Below are 24,165 nucleotides of genomic sequence, written 5' to 3' on the forward strand. Positions count from 1 at the left end.
AGGCTGAAGCTGGGGTTTTCTTTATCTCACTTTTTAGAGGCTCTTTACAGCAGATTAGATGGACCCTGGGGAACGACGTTAAGTGTTTATAGCACCTGCATTCTCTCCTAAACAACCTTCTGGGAATAGAAAGGCCAGTAAATGCTGTATCTGAGGGTTAAAGGAGACAGACCAGAACTGGGTTTTATTCCTTTGGGGCACAGGGATGTCCCCAGCATTCACCTCCCATGTACAAAGACATTTCATTCCCATCTGGTATGGGACCCAGTCCCTACCTGGGGAAGTAGAAAAATTTCTGTCATTCCTGCTCTTTTTTTTTTTTTTTTTTAAAGATTTTATTTATTTATTTGACAGAGATCACAAGTAGGCAGAGAGAGGAGGAAGCAGGCTCCCTGCGGAGCAGAGAGCCCAATGTGGGGCTCGATCCCAGGACCCTGGGATCATGACCTGATCCAAAGGCAGAGGCTTTAACCCACTGAGCCACCCAGGCACCCCTGTCATTCCTGCTCTTGTGTTGCCTTGATGAGGGAGCTCGCTGTTCATCAGAGCCATTGTCAGATTCAGGGACACTGCCCACTCAAGAGTGGGCCAGACCTCCTGCCTGCTTTCCAGGTGGATCACAGCCCCATGGAGTCCCCAACTTGTGGCGAAAAGCCAGGCTGTTAGAGACTCCATCCTTGGGTGATCCTCTCCTGAGGGCCCTTAAAATGGTAATCTGGGTTTGGGGAGCAGATGCCATTGGAGAAGTTGAGGCTCATCTTTCCTCAAGAATACAAAATCCTTTTAAGGCAACGTGTCCCGCCTCTCCCAACCATATAAGGGCAGCTTTGGTATAATAGTTTCTACAAAACAAGCCCCACCCAGATCCAAGCTGGCTTTGACTTTGGCCTGTTTCCTGCCAGGGCAGGGCACCTGCCAGACTGGCTTAGGCCAGTCTGAGTGAGTTGGCTTCTGGTGCCTGCATTTCTACCATGCTCAGTTCCACAAAGGTGGCCTACATAGGGAGAGGAGAACGTATGGAAGCTTTTTTCCAACTCATCCTCTAAGGGGCAGGTAGGGTGATTCTCTTCCACCAATACTGACCTTGGAGTTGAAAAGGGAACAACAGCAAGATTAACGAAGAATGTTTGAGACGGTACAACACACACTGGACAAAATTTGGGTTAAGCAGCCTCAGATAGCCTCCGAGCCCCACCTTTAGGTAAATCTGAGCTAGCGCAGATGGGCGTGTCCTGATGGTTCTCGGTCACGCCCATCCTGCTCTTTCGCCCACATTGGCGAACGGAATCTTTGGGGCGTGTTCAATCGGCAGTCACCGCCCCCCGACGCGCCTATAACAAGGGGGCGGTTCCGCGCCCGCCTGCCTAGTAGGCGCAGGCAGATAGGGCGGAGGTTAGTCCTCCGCGCTGCGACCCCCGCGGAAATAAGATGAACGGGACACAGAACTGGTGTACCTTGGTGGACGTGCACCCGGAGGGTCAGGCCGCGGTAAGAGAGAGTGGCCCCCCGCCTCCCCCGCCCGGTATTCTCGGTTTCCCGTTCGGTCCCTCCCGTTCCCCGCTCCGAGTTCGCTGACATCACCTGGGGCCGGCTTGGGGCCGGGTGGGTGCCGCGGGCTCCTCGCCGCACTTCTCTTTCTCTTTTTCTACCGCCGCGTGGCTGGCAGCGGGGGTCTTGGGGAGTCGCGGCAGGAAGGCTGTTCCGGGACTCGGGCGGTCCCTGCCCTCTGGAAGGACACTGCGTCTTCTGCCCGGGACCCCCGCGAATATCCGGTGCGCGCTACTCTGGCGTCCTGTGGGCAGTAGATTGCGTCGTGGGAGAAACGAGCTCCTGGAACGGGGTCTTTGCGCTCTTGGTACTTTGAGTCCCCGACGGGGGGAGATTAGCCTTTTCTGTGGGTCCTGGTGTTCTCAGAGGCCCTTCAGATAACTTAATGGTGCTCTGGGTGATCGGTAAGAAGACAGGGTAGAGAGTCAAATCCCAGGGCTTGGACCAAACGGTGGGGCGGTAGGACTCTAGGTACGTCGACATTGGCCAGGAAATCCACCTTTCGCTGGGAGGGATAGGGCTCTCTGCTCGGATTTCTTCTTCCCCTTGCAGTCCTCCTGCCTCCCCTTCCCCCATCGGCCAGCCGGTAGCTTCCTGGGACGGTTTCTTCCCTTCGTTTCCGGGTCCAGCTACCAAGCGCTGGGCAAGTGGATAAAGGAGATGCCAGAACCTAGGCTGGAAAGGGAAGGAAGTGACCCACGCGAGAGCTTCCGGACGAAGTGAGGTTGGGGGAGATAGGGGCGTTCTCCAGCGCTAATACATCTGCTCTCTTTCCCTCACTCCCTGGCCCCCTGTCCTTGTTCTCCCCACCGCAGGTGACCGACCATATGATTTTTTCTCTCCAGAGGCAGAGGAAAGTAACTTGTGGCTGAATGTTTCTAGGCTTTGCTAGGGAACTTGACCCAGAAAGGGTGTTTACTGTTTCATGGATTTTCAAGCTGTTGTGGATGAGAGTGAAATGGGAGTCAAGATGATGGGGAGTTTGTATCCCTCCATTTCCCCTCCCTCCACTCTGTATCTGATTCCCTTTCTGGGTTCCAGTCTCAGCATGTTCCCTGGGGGAGCTAAGCCAGCTGCACCTGGATTATGGCTCTTCAAAATTACTCAAAATAACTCGTAGAATCGTTTCTCATTTCAAGTTTAGGGTACAGATAAGCACTTAATTTGTTCACAGTCCCTTCTCCATTTCTGTCTGGTCTGTGAGTCTTTCTTTCTTTCTTTTTAAGATTTTATTTATTTATTTGACAGAGAGAAAGATCACAAGTAGGCAGAGAGGCAGGCAGAGAGAGAAGAGGAAGCAGGCTCCCTGCTGAGCAGAGCCCAATGCAGGGCTTGATCCCAGGACCCTGAGATCATGACCTGAGCGGAAGGCAGAGGCTTAACCCACTGAGCCACCCAGGCGCCCTCTGTGAGTCTTTCTGCCCACATTACAGGTCTTGCTACTGCCCAACCCTCCACTCCCCCAGCAGTGCAACTCTGAAGATAATAAAGAAATCCATCCTCTATTATGTCAGCCCTAAGACCTACTATGTGCTCTTACTCACTGTCTTGGAATGATTGAGGCAGGGAAAAGGGTATGAGGAAAATAAAGGAGAGGGGTGTTGGGCTTCTTTTTGTTTGCTGTAAAAAAGAGATCCGGAAAGATCTTAAGACCAATGTATTGGTACTGTTGAGAATGATTTGACACACTCTTCTGTCCCTTGATATTTTGTTGCTTGCCTTGTGAGGGAGAAAGAGTCCGTAGAATAGTGAGCAAGGAATTCAGTCAGTATACAGCCATGGATTAGTTTAAACCTAATCAGAGATCTCTAGAACAATGGGAAATAGAAATTCCTTTTATTCCTTCTTCATAGGCTAGACTTTAGAGGTATTTTACTTCAAACCTGTGAATGAAATAAGCATTGCTGGAATCTGTTCTTGGAGACATTCCTGAGCTGTTCAGGAGCGGGGAGGAAATGGAAAACAATCAATCAGTCAGGAGATAGGATTTGTCCCTGGATTCCTCTCCTCTGAGCCAGCCTGAAGATTGACTTTATGGCTCTGGACAGTCCCCAGGAAGCTGTAGAATATTCACACCACCGAGTGAGTGCTCAGTGCATGCTCAAAGTGAGTGAATGAATATGCAAGTGAACAGATGTTCCTCCTTGGTGTCCGGGGTATAGACAATTTAACCCGCTCCTGCATCCTAGTGAGGATCCTGGGACTCTGTTGGTGTTTCCCTACCAGGCAGGCTGAGTGCGTTGGTGCATCACACTTGGACGTGGAAATACAGCTAATACCTCTTTGGTTTATTTTTATTGTTAGAGGCAGATGCAGCAGGTAGGGTGAGCCAATGTTTTTCATACTGCAGATCATGACTACAGCGGGTCTGAAGTCAACTTAGTGGTTCGAGCCCTAGTATTAGAAAAGAAATGGATTCTGATTACATGGCATTTTGGACTAGGCAAAACTGGGGGGACAACAAAGAGATCAATGGCTGCCAGGAGTTTTGAGGGTAGAGGGGAAAGAAATAGAGCACAGAGGATTTTTTTTTTTCCCTAACCCACAAAATGTACATTATTTACTTTACTTGAGTGAACTCTAAGGGGATCCAGGGGCTTTGGGTGATTAAGATGTATCAGTGTAGGTTCATTCTTGGTAACAAATGTGCCATTCTAGTGAGTGAGGTAGGTAATGGAGGAAGCTATGCCTGTGTTGGGGTAGGGAGTATATGAGGAATCTCTGTACCTTCCTGTAGATTTTGTTGTAAATCTAAAACTGCTCTAAACAAAATAAAGTCTTCAAAACAAAAGAAATAGAATTAGCACTATCAGAGTGTTAGGGTGGACATTTTTAGCAAAGATGTGGTTTCAGTTAAATATGTATATACATAGTATATGTGTGTGTGCGTGTGTGCGCTTATTAGATCTTGAGGTAAATCTTTTAGGTCAGAGGAGTCTGCAAACTACTGTAGTAAATTATACTGACAGATGGAAGCACAAAGTAACCTCAAACATTTTTATTAGACATTCCATTAAGTTCCTTTGGTTATAAGCAGCATAGAGGGACTCTAGCTAACTTAAGCAGAAGAGGAATTTATTAGAAGGAAATGGGCAATCAGAATTTAAGGGAAAGCTTAAAAAGTGTGGACCAAGGCTGTTTGCATTGGCAACACATGTACTAAAATTGAATGGATACGGAGAAGATTGGCATGGCCCCTGTGCCAGGGTGACACTCAGAGTTGTGAAGCCTTCCCTGTTTTTCATTGTTGCTATAATAGCAGTGTGTGGTGACAGATGGTAGTTACACTTTTGGTGAGCATAGCATAACCACAGAGTTGTCAAGGCATTAAGTGGTACTCCTGAGACTAATGGAACATTGTGTCAGCTGTACTTGGAGGGTCTTGGATCTGGCTAAGTGGAAGGGACTAATGGAGGGTTTCTACATCTGGGCGAATTGGTTCCCGGTGTTTTTGCCATTCTGTCCAAGATTCTAAGGAGAGGGTTTCATGGGCCCCTCACCCCCCCTTGGCCAGGGCAATACGGTGTTCCCTGATGGACAGGCCCACCAGATTCTCCTGTAAAGGAGGGAGAGTGTGCAAAGCAAAACCCAAGTGCTGTTACTGGTAGAGGAAGATGGAAGCTGTGTGGTAAAAGCAACAGAAGTTTACTATGTTAGACTTCAGTTTGAATGATCTGTTTCTTTCTTTTTCTTAAAAAAAAAATTTTTTTTTTAATTAAGTAGGCTCCACATTGTATCTAACGTGGGCTTGAACTCGTTGACCCTGAGATCAAGAGTTGCATGTTCCACCTGCTGAGCCAGCCAGGCACAGGCACTCCTCCTTTCCTTCCTTCCTTAGATTTTATTTATTTATTTTGAGAGAGAGAGAGCATGAGCGAGTGGAGGCAGAGGTAAAGGGAGAGAGAATCTCAAGCAGACTCCGTGCTTAGTGCAGAGCCCAACATGGGGCTCAATCCCAGGACCCTGAGAGCATAACCTGAGACGAAGTCAGATGCTTAATTGACTGAGCCACCCAGGCACCCCTCTCTCGTTTTACCTTCCTTCCTTCCTTTCTCTCTTTCTTTCTTAAAGATTTTATTTATGTGAGAGAGAGAGCACTCGAGGCTGAGCAAGTGGGGAGGGCAGAGGGAGAAGCTGGCTCCGTGGTGAGCGTGGGGCCCAACGTGGGGCTCGATCCCAAGAGCCTGAGATCATGACTTGTGCTGAAGTCAGACACTTAACCAACTGAGCTACCCAGGTGCCCCTCTTTTTTCTTTATAAATCATTTCTTAATCAAATATATGTGCATGATTTTTAAAAAGACTAATATTGTCAAAAGACTTTTTAAGAGAAAGTAGCAAGAAGTTTCCTACCCCAATCCCTGCCCCATGGGAGAGACCACTTTCAACTTTTGGCACTTTTGTCGGGTGTTACCCCCATGTTTCTAAATAATATGCTTAGAGTGATTCTTCTTGACTTCATCAGTTTCAGACAACTATTGACTTCCTGCTGTAGGAATTACAGGAAAGTTTATACTCCCACCCCTTACATACTCTATTTCCCTTCTCCCATCCTCCCAGTGTATTTACATCACATTACAGGGCTAAACTCTGATTTCTGTTAATAGCATTGTGGTTAAGAGCCTGGTCCTGGGCCTCTGACTCTACAGTGGGGTTGTAGTCAGGGCTTTGAAGTTGGCTTTGCCCAAGATCATTTCAGTAAATTACTTAATCTTTTCCATCTCAGTTTCCTCATCTGTAAAACAGGGATATTAATTGCACCCTTCTAAGGTTGTTGTGAGTATTAAATAAAATAATGTATGTGAAGGGGCGCCTGGGTGGCTCAGTGGGTTAAAGCCTCTGCCTTCGGCTCAGGTCGTGATCCCAGGGTCCTGGGATAGAGTCCTGGATCCCCCCCACCTCCAACCCCTGCCTGCCTCTCTACCTACTTGTGATCTCTGTCAATAAAAACATAAAATCTTAAAAAAAAAAAATGTATGTGAAACATTAAGCCCCAGGCCTGGACCATGGTAAGTGCTCAGGTGCTAGCTGTTATTTTCTGTTTGCTCTGCCTACTGGCTTAGATGAGACTGTTTCAGCCTCTCGTGAGAACCCTGCCCAAGGGGTGGAGGAAGAGTCTGGGAACTCTCTGGTCTGGTCGAGGTGTGCTTCTTTCCATTATGTTCACATTTATGCTTCTCTGTTCCTTTCCCCTTGCCTCTGCCTGTGGAGGGTCTCGAGGAGGAGATGGGGTCCGTAGTCGGCCTAGAGTAACCTTTGCCAGCACCAGCTCAGCCAGGATGGGTCTTGGAGGAGTGCTGGTCAGGGATCATATTTTGGTATCCTGCTCTAGGCCCCTTTTCTCTTCCTCCTTTTTCTGACTCATGGCCGAAGTAGCTGATGTCCCATGATGCTCTGGACTCTTTGGTAAGGTGATTGCCTTTAAATAATCTATCAACATTACCCTTCCTCAGAATATTTACACTTTATTCATCTCTAATTTTAAAGAAAGATTTTATTTATTTATTTGAGAGAGAAAGAGAGAGAATGAAAGAGAGAACATGAGAGGGGAGAGGTCAGAGGGAGAAGCAGACTCCCTGGTGAGCAGGTAGTCCGCAGGACTCCATCTTGGGACTCCAGGATCATGACCTGAGCCGAAGGCAGTTGCTTAACCAACTGGGCTACTCAGGCGCCTCTCTAATTTTTTTTGTCTTGCTCAGTCTTGGCCAGAGAGTTTCTCTAAACAACACCTGGGTGGATTTGGAATTTTTTCATCAGCTACAGCCTGAACCTTTGTCTTTACCCTGGAATAGGTGTTATTCCTTTAGGATCTCAGAAGCTGAATTAGTTTAATATCAAGTCTTTCCTGAGTTCCATTCCTTTAAAATTTTGCGGGGGAAGGTGGTGCCTGGGTGGCTCAGTCATTTAAGTGCCTGCCTTCTGCTCAGGTCATCATCCCTAGGTCCTGGGATTGAGCCCCACATTGGACTCCCTGCTAGGGAGCCTTCTTCTCCCTTTCCCTGCCTGCCCCTCACTCATGCTCTCCTTCACAAATAAATAAAATCTTTTGAAAAATTAAAAAAAATTTTTTTTTAAGATTTTATTTATTTATTTGACAGTGAGAGAGAGATAGCGAATGCAGGAACATGAGCAGGGGAAGTGGGAGAGGGAAAGCAGGTCCCCTCCCCCCCCAGCAGGGAGCCAGTTGTAGGGCTGCATCCCAGGACGCTGGGATCATGACCTGAGCCGAAGGCAGACGCTTAACGACTGAGCCACCCAGGTGCCCCCCAAATTTTTCTTAACTAAAGCTATGATTTATTGAAGGATTACTCTGGGCCTAATTTTTCTGTAACTACTTTAATGAGCTATAATTCATAGACTGCACAAATTTACCCATTTAAAATGTGTAATTCAGTGGCTTTTAGTGTCGTCACTGAGTTGTGTAGTCATCAACACAATCAATTGTAGAACATTTTGTCTAGCTGTAAAGAAATCCTGATCCATTATCAGTCACTCCCCATTTTCTCTTAACTGCTCCCCCCCACCCCAGCCCTAGGCAACTACTGGTTTCTTTCTCTGAGATTTCCTGTTCTAGGTATTTTATGTAAATGTAATCATTTAATATGTGATCCTTTGTGACTGGCTTCTTTCAATTAGCATGATGTCCTTATGGTTGATCCATGTTGTAACATGAATTGGGATTTCATTCTATTTTATTTTATTTGGTTTTTTTTTTAAGATTTTATTTGAGAGAGAACAAGAGAGCACAAGTGGAGGGGGAGGGGCAGGGGCAGAGGGAGAGGTATAAGCAGGCTATCTGCTGAGCAGGGAGTAGGACTGACTGACATGGGGCTTGTTCCCAAGTCTGGTATCATGACCTGAGCTGAAGGCAGATGCTTAAGCGACTGAGCCACCCAGATACCCCTGTACATCATTCCTTTTTAAACCTCAATGATATTCTGTTGTGTGGATATATTATCACATATGCTTGTCGGGGATAAGTGTTCATGGACATATGGGTAGTTTCTGTTTTTCGTCTATTATGAATAATGCTGCTGTGAACATTGACTTATATTTTAATTTCTTTAATTTCTTTTGGAGAGACACACCTAGGAGTGGATTTTGAAAGAGGATTCATTGATACTTACTCCAAAGGAATGAATGCATTCAAAATGGTGAGAGCCCTGCCTGTGTGACACCTGGGGTAGGGAAGAAACTCCTGGGCAGAGGGACTTTTCAAGTTTGGTGACTGCCTGCCTGTTCCTTCCACTCAAGCTCAGCCCATAAATTCCTCCTCACACCATTCCAGCTCCCCCATTCATTGCCAGATTCTTACTTTCTAGTGCACTACAACTGATGTCTCCAAGCCTGCCAGGGATTTGGGAAATCCTGGGCTCTGCCAGAGGATCTGGGATTAGGAGGCTTACCCAATCACCTGGCATTTGGCGCCAGCGTTGGCCATATTTTTCTGGTGTGGGGGTTGGGGTGTTCACTCAGATGGTTTCAGATCCAGACACATGTGCTCAGAGCAGGTGAGGCGAGCTTCCCCGCCTGCCTGTAATTATGGTACATGCCTCTTTGGGTCACAATGCAGAGTCTTGTGAAATCCTTTTTTGTTTCTTAGGGGTGGGGAGGTTTAGTTAGGGGAATAGGTATGTACCAGGGAAGTTGGTGGCCTAGATTTAAGCCTGGCCAGCAGGGGCAGGAAGAGGAGAAAAAAATACAGGGTCTGATGGAGATGGGTAGATGAAGGAAGAAAAAGGAAAGGATCTTCTAGGGTCTGGGGCCACAAAAGCAAAAAATGACAAAATGACAAGAGGGAGGAGGGGGCACTGCCCCTCCATCGCAGGCTGGCTGGGTACCTGGCAGGTTTCCTAGAGAGTGGCTAGCTCAGCAAAAGGGTGTCTCCTTCACATTCGAGAGCATTCAGGAGCCCCCATCTTCCTTGTACACATTCACTATTAGGCCTCTTCTCCCCTGGCGGATGCCTGTGCCAGGTCTCCAGGTGATGAGAAAGGCTGCCCCTTTTAGAGTGCCACCCCAAATCCTTTTTCTCATTTCACCTCCCAATCACCCCGGTCAGCCCTCTGCATAGTGCTTGTCCAGCCCATGCCTCTGGGCAGGTAGCCAGACAAAAAGCAGACACCTGTTTTGTTGGCTAATCTGTGGGGAGGAGAGGAATAATTCTTTGTGTCATACTTAACAAAGGGCCATCTCTGGCCTAGAGAGGCCAGAATGAAGGCTGTCCAAAACCTGAGAGTGGGGTGGCAGCCAAGAGAGGGTAAGCCCCAACCACCTCATCTGGCCTTGTGCTGGCCTCTTGGGAGCCAGTGTTTCAAGGAGCTGGCTATTCCCATTTCTCAGAAGGGGAAACTTGAGTTGGCCGTCGCAGCTGTTTGAGAGACCACGTACGTTTTGGGCAGGAGAGGGGATAGGACTGAGAGACAGGGTGATTGGAGGAATGAGTTACAGAGTGAATAATTAAGGATGCTGGTTTCCAGCTCAGGGACTATCTCTACTGCCCTTACCTCCTAGAAAGAGCCTCGATCCTCACCTGCCGCCCATGCTCACGGTCCCCATAGCAGTCTGGGGAGTGCGAGCAAGGGAAACATAATTTCCCATAGATCTGTCCCCTATCACGTGAGCCCAGGGTGTGAGAACCTCTGGGGCCTCCCTCTTTATCTCCCTATCATTTGTCCACAGCGTCTTGATCTCTAACCCCTCAGCTATGTGTTTATTCCCTCCCCGCTCTCAGGAGTGATTCACAGCTGGAGATTTGTTTGAACAGAAGCGGAGGCTGCCTGTAATTTGGAGGTGGCTGGGCTTCTCCCCAAGAATGTTTATGAGGTTAGAGGCTGCTTACCTTGTGATTAGCTGCTACTTTTTCCCTAGAGAAGGTTCTACTTCTTATCTTGCCTTTCAGGGAGGAGTCTCCAGTGGGACTTTCCTGCTAGACATTTTGGGGTATTCCTAAAGGTCCCTGGAACCTTCTCCTAGCCCTGAGATGAGTCCAGCTCCAGAAAATAGCTAATGGCACCAAGCAGAGATGGGCCTGGGTTTCCCTCCTTAGCTCTGGGCTGGAGTGTAGGTTGAGGTTCATGGCCTTGCAGACTGGATTCTCTGGTTCTGGAGGCTGAGGTGGCAGAGAACCCTAGATTTGTTCACATGCTTCATTTAGACAATTTGGCTCACCTACCTTCCTCCCTGTGTCTTCCTAGAGCTCCTTGGGAAAGTAATGCTGTCTCGCCTTTGTGAAGTGATTTATGGTTTGCCAAGCACTTTCACGCTATCCTATCATCTCTACCTGTCCTGCCTTAAATGTATGCAAGGTACTATTATCACTACCATTTTGCAGATAGAAAAAGGCCCTGAGAGATAAAGTGATTGCTCAAGGGTTAATAGGTGTCGGTTTGACTCAGACCCCACCTCCAGCTCCAGCACTTTTTCTTGCCTTCTCTTAATTTATGTGTTGCACTAGACCAGTGCCGCACAAACACATTTTCTGTTCCTCAAGTTTAAAATACTGTAGAAGCATGGACTGAAATTCCCTTTACTCCTTTGTCCTCCTCTTGTTTAATGTGTATACATTCAGTGCCTTTCCCATTTGCTTACATTCTAGAAATGCCCTGTGGCATGGTGGCTGGGAACACAGATTCTAGAGCCACAGGACCTGGGTTTGAATCCTGCCTCTGACCTTTGCTAGTTATATGGCCTGGGGCAAGATACTTAACGTCTGGGCTTTGGTTTTCTCCTCTATAAAATAAGCATGTTGATAATAACATTTGCCATATAATATTATGAGTATTAAATGAGTTAATGTATTTAAAGCACTTAGCACAGAGCCCAGTAGGGCTCAGCACATAGTATTTGTTATATATAGGAATTGGCAATTACTATGAACATATATGTGTGTGTATATATATATGTACTTAAATAGGAAGTCATTTTTTTTATGACTTAGTGCCTTGCTTTTTTCCTGCTTTCTTGGAGATCATTTTCTGTTAAATAAATAAAAGTTTATTTACCAGCAGTATAATATGCCGCAGTGTGGATGATACCATACCTGCACCTACTGGAAGGTAGTTCTGCTGTTCCCAGTTTGTAACTATTGTAAACAGTACTGCTGTCAACAGTTTTATACATGTATCTTTGGGATTTTCATACGGCATCTTCCTAAAAGTGGAATTACAGGGTCAAAAGGTTTATGAAATATGCAAATACTTTTTATTAATATTGCCAAATTAACTTCCCAAGATCCTTGTATGAACTTACACTCTAACAATACATGAGACCAATCCTGGACCTTATCGGTATCTTTATTATTTTTTTTAAAAGATCTTATTTATTTATTTTGTGAGAGAGAGCACGAGCAGAGAGGAGGGGGAGAGTGAGAGGGAGAAGTAGGCTCCCCGCTGAGCAGGGAGCTCGATGAGGAGCTAAATCCCAGGACCCCAGGATCGTGACCTGAGCTGAAGGGAGACGCTTAACCAATTGAGCTAGCCAGGTGCCCCAGTATCTTTAATATTTGCCAATTTTTTGGTCTACAAATGCTATTTCTGCAGGATTTACATGAGGAAAAGTCCATTGCTTTACTGAGAGCCAGAAAGAAGGCTTGAGTATATGGGAAGTTTTAAACAAAGCAAAGCAATAAAATGGACAGCTGTGCACTGAACACCCAGCTTAAGAAATAGAACATTACCGATCTTTCTGAAGCCCCTGGGGTCCTCCTTCCTAGTTCATAATGCTCTGCTTCCTCCACAGAAGTGATCACTGTCTTGAATTTTGTGTTTATTTCTTTGTTCTTTATTCTACTTATCTTACATAGACAAGTGATATAGTGCTTGGTTTGGCATGTTTTGAACTTTATATTCATGATATTCTCTATATTCTCTAGCTTGTTTTTTTTAAATTAGTTAATTAATTAACTAATTAAATTAGTTATATTCCCTATATTCAAATGTGGGGCTTAAACTCATGACCCTGAGATCGAGACTTGCTTGGTCTTCCAATTGAGCTAGCCAGGTGCCCCTTCTATAGTCTGCTTTTAAACTTACCACTAATTTGAAGATTCATTCATGTTGATACATGAAGCTGTAATTCAGTTATGTTCACAGATGAATACTAGTTCATCGTACTAATAGGCCAGACTTTATTTATCCATTTTGTTGTCAGCCGATCATCTGGGCTATTGCCCAGATGCTGCTGTGAGCATACATCTGCTTGTTTCCTTTTTACACTTCTTTTTTTAATTTTAATGTTTTATTTATTTTTAAAATATTTTATTTATTTATTTGACACAGAGGGAGAACAGAGTGAGAGAGAGACCACAAGCAGGAGGAGTGGGGGAGGGAGTAGCAGGCTTCCCACTGAGCTGGGAGCCCAATGTGGGGCTTGATCCCAGGACCCTGGGATCATGACCTGAGCTGAAGGCAGACTCTTAACAACTGAGCCACCCAGGCACCCCCCCTCTTCTTTTTAAAAATTTAAATATTTATTCATTTATTTTAGAGAGAGGGAGAGAGAGGAGAGAGAGCATGAGCGGGAGGGGCAGAGGAAGAGGGAGAGATAATCTCAAGCAGACTCTGTGCTGAGCGCAGAGTCTTAATGGTCTGATGCAGTCTGATGCAGGGCTTAATCTCACAATCCCCAGATCATGACCTGAGCGGAAACCAAGAGTCAGACACTTAACTGACTGTACCACCTAGGCACCTCTCCTCTTTACTACTGGTGCTACTACTTCTACTACTATTACTATTCGTTGTTGTTGTTCTTTTTTTAAAAAAGATTTAATTTATTTATTTGAGAGTGGGAGAGAGAGAGAGAGCATGAGTGGGAGGGGCAGAAGGACAGGGAGAGAGATTCCCAAGCAGACTCTAAGGGCTGAGTGTGGAGCCTGACATGGAGCTTCATCTCAGGACCCTGAGATCACCTGAGAAACCCAGCATTAGAGGCTTACCTGACCGCACCACCCAGGCACCCCTACACTCTTAAATTTACAATTTAATGAAATTCTCCCCAAGATGATAACTCCTTATTTTTTTATAGCATTTCCCTAATTACTGGTGAGGTTAAGCATCTTTCATATATTTTTAACTTTTACATTAAAATTTTTTCCAATAATAGATTTTATTTAACCCAATATATGCAAAGATTATCATTCCAAGTGATCAGAATAAAAAGAAATTGTTCAATATTTTTGTACTATGTCTTTGTACAGAATATCTCTATTTGGACTGGCCACATTCCAAGTGGTCGATAGCCACTGTGGCTAATGGCTACCACATTGGACAACATAGTTCTTGATAGTGAATGACTTGACTTAACTGACCCAACTCCCTATATTTAGACCAAACCTGTCCTTTATCTATCAACCCATATGACCCTTCTGTCTACCAACTGATTTATTTATACATTAAACTTTAAATTTTATTATGTCATTATTTTTAATTGAATTATAATTGATGCACAATGTGACATTAGTTTTAAGTGTACAGCAGAGTAATTCAACAAGTTGTATGTTATGCTGTGCTCACAAGTGTAGCTACCTTCTTTCTCCATGCAGAGTATCTTTTCAATAGTCTATTAGCTACTTATATTTCTTCTTAGAGTTGCCTTTCTTAGACTTTGCTCATTATTTTTGTTTCCCCTCTTTTTGTGTTTGCTTTTTCCAGTGTTTCCTATTGCTTCACTATGCTGAGAAGTTTGTTTCTCAAAAGAGAGGGAATTGGGGAGATCCTCTGTCTCATCATCTGGAATTGATGCAATGTGTATTTTTTGAGAACCTACTTAGGTCAGACACTGTGCTAAATAAGCTTATGACTTTACTGGGGGAGATGCATAGATAAGTAGTTATAAGGGGGATCATTGTTACAGTGTACGATATGTATGCAGTGAGTGCAGAGAGCAGGCTCTGACTGAGGAGTGCTGGGGCGAGACACATGGAGCAGGGATGCCTGAGCTGAGAATTCTCCGAAGAGGAAAGGGAGGGGAAGGGTCCCAGAAAGAGAAAGCAACATGTGCATTCATGGAGAGGTGAGACACATATTGCCTTGCAGGACTCATCAGCTGTAAGAGATTTGGGTTTGGTTGCCTTCCTACTATTAGATCGGGAAAGTTTGGGATAGAGTGTAGGGTACAAGTAGGGTAGTGGGAGGAGTCCAGACATTATGTGGTATAGATAATATATCACATAATAAGCCTAATTCTGAGGGGACTTTAATGCCATGGGGAATTTTAATTTTTTTAGGAGATTTTATTTAACAATAACATACATACAGAAAAGTGCATGTACCATAAACGTACAGTCAGTTAATTTCACAAACTGGATATATTCTTCAACCCAGCATCTAGAGGAAGAAACAAATCATTAGCACCACAGAAACCCCTGCTTCTAGTCATTATCCCCTTCTAGTCAGTACCACCTTCCCCCATCTTCCACAAGTAACCACTATCGTGACTTTTAAAGTATATATTAGTTTTGCTTGTTTTTATACTTTTTATGTAAATGGAATTGTATAGTATACTTCTGTGTCAGAATTCTTTTACTTGGGGAGCCTGGGTGACTCAGTCGTTAAGCGTCTGCCTTCAGCTTAGGTCGTGGTCCCGGGGTCCTGGGATCATCCCACATCGGGCTCCCTGCCTAGCAGGGAGCCTGCTTCTCCCTTTGCCTGCTGCTCCCCCTGGTTGTGCTCACACTGTCTTTGTCTCCGACAAATGAATAAATAAAATCTTTAAAAATGGGGTTTTAGGGGCACCTGGCTTAGTCGGAAGAGCATGTGACTCTTGATCCCAGGGTTGGGGGTGTAGAGATTACTTAAAAATAAAATGTTTAGTGGCCCCTGGGTAGTAGAGTTGGTTAAGTGTCTGACTCTTGGTTTCAGCTCAGGTCATGATTGATCCCCCTGTTAGGCTCTATGCTCAGCATGGGGTCTGCTTGAGATTCTCTTCTCTCCCTGCTCTCTCTCTCTCTCAAATAAATAAATAAAATCTTTAAAAAATAAAATAAAATCTTTAGGGGGTACCTGGGGGATGCAGTCGGTTAAGGGGCTGACTCTTGGTTTTTGACTCAGGTTGTGATCTCAGGGTTGTGAGAAGGAGCCCCATGTTGGATTCTGTGCTCAGCAGAGTCTGCTTAATACTCTCTCTGTCCCTCCCCCACGTGCTCGTTCTTTCTAAAAATAAATAAATCTGGAAAAAATAAAATCTTTTAAAAAAGAAGAAAAATAAATAAAAATAAAGAGGCTTCTGGGTAGCTCAGTCAGTAATCGTCTACTTTCAGCTCAGGTCATGATTTCTGGGTCCTGGGATTGAGTCCTGCATTGGGCTTCCTGCTTAGCAGGGAATCTGCTTCTCTCTCTTTCTCTCTCTCTCTCTCTCTCAAATAAATAAAGTCTTAAAAACATTTTTTGGTTTTATGTATGTATGTATGTATTTAAATAATCTGTACATCAAACTTTCGACCCTGAGATTAAGAGTCACATGCTCTACCAATTTAGCCAGCCAGGTGCCCCTATCCTTTATATTCTGGAACATTTGGATAAATTCTAATTTTTGGCTATTAAGAGAAATGCTACTGTGAAAAATCTAGTATCATTTTTTATGGGTAGAATTTTTTTGTTTTTAGGGGGAACATAGGTATACATTTCTGTTGAGTGATAAATTGGATTAGAATTACTATGTTACAGGGTTTGCAAATGTTCATCTTTGGTATATGTTTCCAAGGAGATTATGGTAACGAGCAGTCTCACCATCGGTATAGGAGAGTTCTGATTGTTCCATGGCCCCCAACACTTGTTTTTTTGTTTTCGTTTGTAGTCATTCTTTTTTTTTTTTTTTTAAAGATTTTATTTATTTATTTGACAGAGAGAGATCACAAGTAGGCAGAGAGGCAGGCAGAGAGAGAGAGAGAGAGAGAGAGAGAGAGAAGCAGGCTCCCCGCCGAGCAGAGAGCCCGATGCAGGACTCGATCCCAGGACCCTGAGATCATGACCTGAGCCGAAGGCAGCGGTCCAACCCACTGAGCCACCCAGGCGCCCCTCATTTGTAGTCATTCTGATGGGTATTCTGTAGTATTGTCTTGCAGTTAGTGTCTAGCTCTTTGATAATGATGACTAATGAGACTGAACCCTTTTCAGATGTTTATTGACCATTTGGATAACCTCTTTTGTGATGTGTCTTTTGAAGTCTTTTGCCCATTTTTCTGTTGGGCACCTGTTTTCTCTCCCTTTCTTTCCGTCCTTGCCCTTTCTCTTTTTTTAAATATACTTCCTATTCTGGAATATTAAGTTTTTAGGAAAGTTGCAAAGATATTACAGAGATTCTCATACAATCTTTGCTCAGTTTCCTCCAGTGTTAACACCTTACATAACCATGGTGCCTTTGTCATAATTAAGAAAATTAATGTTGATACAACATTGTTGTATCATTGTATGTATACATTGTAACATGTAATGTTATATATGTAACATAATGTTATATATGTATACATGTAACGTTGTAATGTTGATACAACAAAGTACAGGCTTTATTTGGACTTTGCTGGTTTTTCCACTAATATACTTTTTCTGATCCAGATCCAGTCCAGGATGCCATGTTGTATTTAGTCTCTTTGTTTATAGGAATTCTTAATATATTCTGAATATTCTTTGCCAGATAAATACAGAGTGAATACCTTCTCTGTGGATTATCATGTACTCTCTTTTGATTAACAAAAGTTCAAAACTTTAATACAGTCCAACTTATCAAATTTTTTATAGGGAAGATTTTTTTTTTTTTTCTTTTTACATTTAACTCTACAATCCAGGGATGCCTGGGTGGCTCAGTTGGGTAAGTGGCTGTCTTCAGCTCAGGTCATGATCCTGGGGTCCTGGGATCAAGTCCCACATCAGGATTCTTGCCCAGCAGGGAGCCTCCTTCTCCCTCTGTGTGCCATTTCCCCTGCTTGTGCTTGCTCTGTCTTTCTCTGACAAATAAATAAATACAGTCTTTAAAATAAATAAATAAATAAGCAATCCACTTGAAATTGATATTTGTGATATGGTGTGAGGTAGAAGTTAATATACGTCTTTTTCCAATGAGACACTTTTACTTTAGCTTATAAGCATATACTGCGGCAGGTATTTTGAAGAGGAGCATTACATCAAATTTTGAGGAACTGAAACTTTTGTTTATCTGCATGTTTTAATCACTGTGTTTTCACTTAAGCATCATACTGTCCATCTTACCAACTAATAAGGGGGAGAATAAATCAATACACACAACAAATGAAAGCCAGTGTCAGTGTTCGAGCACAAGTCCAGCTGTTCCAAAGGTGATTCTTTTCTGCAAAGAAGAGAGAAAGCCAACTGGGCTTGAGGGGTAATGGACCAGGCAATAAATTTGGTGGTGATCTAGGTACTGTTGTGTATCATCTCGTTCTAACTGTCAAAAGAAAACATATTTTCTGAAATAAAAAAATAAATATGTAAGAAATAAAAAGAACTTGACAGTAATCTACAAAAGTGGGGGCAAGGGAAGGAGCTTAGTTTGAATACCTAAGTTTATTTGGTTTAATCTATTCAGTGGTATACTAGTGGCCACTAAAAGCCAATTTTGAAGAATGTTGAGTATGATGGAAATTAATGATGAAATATGAAAGGGAAAAAGCAAGTATATAACTTTGTACAGTAGTATGTTTTTAAAAAATTGTGTAGAAAAATTATAAGGAATATGCTAACATTTTAATAGTGGCTATTTTGAGGTAGTAGGATTATAAGTACTTATTTTCTTCATTATAGTCTTCAATTTTTGTCCCTGAAAGTATTAATTAAATTTTTATTAGATAATTGTAGATTCACATGCAATTATAAGCAATAATAGAGATTCCCCATCCCATCTTGCAAAACTACAGCATGCTATCACAACCAGAATGTACTTCATACAGTCAAGATACAGCATATGTCTGTCACCACAAAGACACTTCACGTTGAAGCTCACACATACTTCCTTTTCACCCATCTTCTCTTTACCTCCTGGCAACTACTAGTCAGTTCTTCATTTCTATAATTTTTTCATTTAATAACCTTAAATGAATGGAATCATACAGTATGTAACCTTTTGGGATTGGCTTCTTTCCCTTGCATAATTCTCCGGGAATTTATGTATGCATCAATAGGGATGTGTACAACAATAGGAAACAAACAATAATTTGTTCCCTTTTCTTGTTGAGGAGTAAGTAGTCCATGATATAGATACACCACAGTTTGTTGTCTGCATTGAAGGGTACCTGGTTTGTTTCTAGTTTTGTAGTATTACAAAACTGCTATAAACACTAGTGTACATGTTTTTGTGTTAACGTAAGTCTTCATTTCTCCTGGATAGATGTCCAGGAGTACAACTGTTAGGTCATATGGTATTTGTATGGTTTTTTAAATTTTTTTTTAAAGATTTTATTTATTTATTTGACAGATAGAGATTACAAGTAGGCAGAGAGGCAGGCAGAGAGAGAGGAGGAAGCAGGATCCCTGCTGAGCAGAGAGCCCGTTGTGGGGCTTGATACCAGATCCCTGGGATCATGATCTGAGCCAAAGGCAGAGGCTTTAACCCACTGAGCCACCCAGGCACCCCGGTATTTGTATGGTTTTTAAAGAGAGTGCCAACCTTTTTGTTCTGCCCCAAAGTGGCTGTCACTTTACATTCCTACAAGCAGTGTGTGAGGGATCCAATTTTTCCACATTGTCAGTACTCAGTGGTGTCACTGTTTTTTGTTTTGGCCATTCTGATAGGTGGTATAATGGTATCTCACTGTGGTTTTGATTTGTATCACCTCAGTGACAGTGAACATCTTTTTATGTGCTTATTCACATCTGTATATCTTCTAAAGTGAAATGTATTTTCGTGTCTTTTAACCATATTCTAACAAAATAATAAGAAACAGAACTTTATGTTCATGAGAGATACTGGTCTGTAATGTTTGTTTTTCTTTTTATTTTTTCTCTTCCTATTATTTTTTTTAAAGATTTTATTTATTTATTTGAGAGAGAGAGAGCATGAGAGGGAAGAGGGCCAGAGGGAGAAGCAGACTCCATGCTGAGCAGGAAGCTGGATGCAAGACCCACCCGATCCTGGGACTCCAGGATTATGACCTGAGCTGAAGGCAGTTGCCTAACCAGCTGAGCCACCCAGGCGCCCCTACTTTCCTTTCTTTTAAAAAAAATTGTCTTTGGTCTTTTCTATGTTAAATTTTATTCGTTTCTTCTCTTATCTTTATTATTTCCTTCCTCCTGCCTGTTTTGGGTTTAATTTGTTGTTCTTTATCTAAAAGTGAGAAGCTTACATTATTGATTTGAGATTTTTTTCTTTTCTAATATATGCATTTATTTATTTTTTAGAGTAATCTAAAGAGCGTGGGGCTCAGACTCATGACCTTGGCTGATCAAGAGTTGCGTGCTCAATGCGCCTAGGTGCCTCAGTCAATTGAGCATTCAACTCTTCATTTCCACCTGAGTCATGATCTCTTGGTAGTGAGATCAAGTCCAGCATGGGACTCCTACTCAGCAGGGAGTCTGCTTGAGATTATTTCCCTCCGTCCCTCCCCCCTACTCCTGTGCTCTCTTCTCTTTCTCTCTCTCTCTAAAATAAATAAATAAATCTTTAAAAAAAAAAGGAGAAAATTTCATGTCTACCTATTGAGCCAGCTAGGTGCCCCTTTAATGTATGCATTTAGTGTTAGGAATTTCCCTCTCAGACTGCTTTATTTATTTTTTTAAAGGTTATTTATTTATTTATGAAAGAGAGAGCAGCGTGAGTGTGAGGGAGAAGTAGACTCCCCACTGAGTAGGGAGCCCAATGCGGGGCTCAATCCCAGGACCCTGGGATTATGACCCAAGCCAAAGGCAGATGCTTAACTGATCGAGCCACAGAACTGCTTTAGATATGTCCCACAAAGTTTGACATTTTATGTTTTCATTTTTCTTAAGTTCAGTGATTTTTAAAATTTCTCTTGAGACTTCCTTTTTTTTTACATTAGTAAGTATGTACTTTTTTTAAAAATTTTTATTTATTTATTTTTAAAAAAGATTTTATTTATTTATTTGACACAGAGAGAGAGATCACAAGTAGGCAGAGAGGCAGGCAGAGAGAGAGGGGGAAGCAGGCTCCCCGCCAAGCAGAGAGGCCGATGTGGGACTCAGTCCCAGGACCCTGAGATCACGACCTGAGCTGAAGGCAGAGGCTTAACCCACTGAGCCACCCAGGTGCCCTATTTTTATTTTATTTATTTGAGAGAGAGAGAGTGAGTGAACACAAGTGGGGGGGAGGAACATATGAAGAGGGAGGGAAAGAAGAAGCAGACTGCCTGTTGATCGTGCAGCTGGATATAGGGGTCAATCCCAGGACCCCAAGATAATAACCTGAGCTGAAGTCAGACACTCAACCACTCTTAAATGAGTGGTCTCCACTCAGGTGCCCTTGAGACTTCCTTTTTGACCAAAGAATTATTTAGGAGTATGTTGTTTAGTTTCCCAGTATTTAAAATTTTCATTTTCTCTTTCTGTTACTTCTAGTTTGATTCCACTGTGGTCAGATAACATGCTCTGTATTATTTCAGTTCTTTCAAGTTTGTTGGTTTGTTTTATGGCCAAATTATTTTATATCTTACTGTATGTTCTATAGGTACATACAAAGAATGTGTTACTCTGCTACTGAGGGGAGTGTTCCATAACTGTTGATTAAATGGTGTTGGTTGGTAATGTTGAACTCTTATGTATCTTTGCTCATTTTGGCCTAGTTCTATTAATTGCTCAGAGATGCATGTTGAAGTCTCCAACTATAATTGTGGGTTTGTGTATTTCTCCTTTTAGTTCTTTAGGTTTTTTTCTTCACATATTTTTCAGCTTAGTTGTTTGGTGCTTATCCTTTTGGGATTGCTATGTTTTCTTTGTGTATTGACTCTTTTACATTATATGACCCTCTCTGTCTCTGATAATTCTCTTTGCTCTGACATTTATTTTATCTGATATTGATATAGCCACTCTTGCTTTCCTTTAATTAATGTTTGCATGATATATCTATTCCCATCCTTTTGCTTTTAACTTGCCTATATGTTTATGTTTAAATGCTTTTTTTAGACAGCATGTATTGATTCATGTTTTTTAATCAACTCTGCCAATCTTTTTTAATTGGTGTATGTAGACCACTTACATTTAATGTAATTATTGGCATGGTAAGTCTGCCATTTTATTTTTGTTTTCCGTTCTCTATTTTTCATTTATCTGTTTTATTTTCCCCGCCTTCCTGTGGGTTACTTGACAGCTTTTTAGGATTCCATTTTGATTCATTTGTTGTTTTTGAGTGTTATCTGTTTGTATAGACTTTTTTTTTTTTTAATGTATTTTTTTTTTTAAAGACATTTATTCATTTGACAGAGAGATCACAAGCAGGCAGAGAGGCAGGCAGAGAGAGAGGAGGAAGCAGGCTCCCTGCCGAGCAGAGAGCCCGATGCGGGGCTCGATCCCAGGACTCCGAGATCATGACCTGAGCCGAAGGCAGCGGCTTAACCCACTGAGCCACCCAGGCGCCCCTGTATAGACTTTTTAATGATTGCTCGAGGTATTACTCTTATATAATAATTTATATAATAAAACTTTTCACAGTATACTAGTGTGCCATTTTACCAGTTGAGTGAAGTATAGAAACCTTACCTTCCTTTACCTTCTCCCATTCATAATATAATTAATTTAAATATTATCTCTATGAACTTTTGTTTTTTCTTTTTTATTTATTTTTTTAAAGATTTTATTTATTTAGAGAGTGAGAGAGAGAGTGGAGAAGGGACAGAGGGAGAGGGAGATGGAGGATCTCAAGTAGATTCTCCACTGAGTGTGGAGCTTGAGTGGGGCTCGATCTCACAACCCTGAGACGGTGACCTAAGCTGACATCAAGAGTTGGAAGTTCAGCCAGCTGAGTCACTGAGGTGGCCCCTCCTCTGAGTACATTTAGAACTGAATCAGACAGTGTCATAATTTTATCTTCAACCATGAAACGTATTTTAGAAAACCCAAGAGAAGAGGGAAAACCTATTGTATTTACGATGTTTTTGCTATCAATGTTGTTTTTATCTTCCTGATTTTCCAAACTTCCTTTTTTTGTACTGTTTCCTTTTATGTTTGAAGACCTTTTACAACTGTTCTTTTTTGTTTGTTTGTTTGGAGAGAGAGAAAGGGAGGGAGAGCTCTGGAGGCAGGGAAGGGCAGAGGGGAGAGGGACAGAATCTTAAACAGACTCTGTGCTGAGTGCAGAGTCTGTCATAGGATGCCGAGCCCACATAGGGCTGGATCCCAGAACCCCAGATCATGGCCTGAGCCAAAGTGAAGAATCAGCTGCTTAACTGACTGAGCCACCCAGACGTCCCACTTTTTTTTTTTTTTAAGATTTTTATCTATCTATTTATTTATTTATTTATTCATTCCAGAGAGAGAGCATGAGAGTGGGGGTGCGGAGGGGAGCAGAAGGAGAGGGACAAGCAGACTTCATGCTGAGAGCACAGAGCCCAATGTGGGACTTGATTTCACGATCCCAAGATCATGACCTGAGCCAAAATCATGAGTCAGACGCTTAGCTGACTGAGCCACCAGACTTCCCTACAGCCATTCTCTCAGTTTTCCTTTACCTGAGAACATACTGATTTCCCCCCTCATTCCTGAAGATTTTTTGGTCATAGGATTGTTGATTAAGATATTTTTTTCAGTCCTTGAAACTAGTGTGCCATTTTCTCCTGACCTTCCTGATTTCTGATGAAAAATCTGCTTTTTATTCAGGGTATTTTCCCCTTATAAGTAAGGTATCTTTTTTTTTTTTTTCCCTCTGACTTGAAAAGATTTTTTCTTTGCCTTTAGTTATCAGAAGTTTAATTATGATGTGTCTTGGCATGATTTGCGGGTCCATCCTGTTTGGAATTTGCTCAGCTCCTTGAAACTGTGCATTTATATCTTTTGTAAAATTCGTTAAGTTTTCAGCCATTATTCCTTCGAGTACTTTTGCAAGTTGCCTACTTTCTCCTGTCCACCTGGAATTCTGATAACATGTATGGGTGAGGTAACTTTTCATAGGCTCCCATCTAGCCTAGTTGTCTGTGCTCTTTCAGTTAGAATGCCTGGGTTCATACAATAAATCAGACTTGATGATCTTCACTAGCTAATAATGACCTCTTTATTTTGGCTGAGGGATTCCCCAAGTTTCCTCAACTGCCTCCAGGTATGGAGAGGATATTATAGCCAAAGTGCCTGTCTGTGTCCTGGGGAGAAAGAGTTGGCAGCCACTCTGGCTATTTTGAAATCATTTCCTCTTCTTTCTTGTGTAATGTTCTCTTGACCTAGATGTCATGGAGTACTCGTTTGCATTCAGAAAATACTTGCCTGTGTAAAAGACTGTGGCAGACAGCAGCCCACAAGGAGTTAGCAGAAGGGGCAATTCCTCCTGGAACATGACTAACTGAGAGGCAGGTGCCGTGGGAGGCCCTGTGATACTGAGGGAGCTCGGGGAGGGGAGGGTATGTTTCCCACTGGAGGTAGGGAAGTGTCATGGAAGATGTGGCATTTCAGTGTGAACTCTTGAGGGCCTTGCGGATGTCCCATGTGAAGATGGGAAGAAAGGACATTTAAGG

General features: G+C 42.9%; 1 protein-coding gene and 1 non-coding gene across 6 annotated transcripts in view; both read left to right on the forward strand.

The window, feature by feature from the left end:
* Nucleotides 1-1,377: 1,377 nt before the first annotated feature.
* The window catches only part of TUFT1 (tuftelin 1), a 44,749-nt gene continuing 21,961 nt past the window's right edge, over nucleotides 1,378-24,165 (forward strand). For 3 of the 5 annotated variants that reach the window (XM_032843596.1, XM_032843599.1, XM_032843598.1), the window contains exons 1-2: nucleotides 2,361-2,405; nucleotides 8,630-8,701. In XM_032843596.1, the coding sequence (XP_032699487.1) occupies nucleotides 2,376-2,405; nucleotides 8,630-8,701 (102 nt within the window). In that variant the 5' untranslated portion in view covers nucleotides 2,361-2,375. Of the gene's footprint in view, nucleotides 1,489-2,360; nucleotides 2,406-8,629; nucleotides 8,702-24,165 lie in introns of those variants that run through there. The other 2 variants (XM_032843597.1, XM_032843600.1) reach the window with 1 other exon arrangement.
* LOC116858819 lies at nucleotides 4,686-4,790 on the forward strand. The gene has a single exon (XR_004381018.1). It is a non-coding gene; the product is annotated as a U6 spliceosomal RNA (small nuclear RNA).

This window comes from Lontra canadensis, unplaced genomic scaffold (assembly GCF_010015895.1).
Source record: "Lontra canadensis isolate GAN:19392208 unplaced genomic scaffold, GSC_riverotter_1.0 scaffold142, whole genome shotgun sequence".
Lineage (NCBI taxonomy): Eukaryota > Metazoa > Chordata > Mammalia > Carnivora > Mustelidae > Lontra > Lontra canadensis.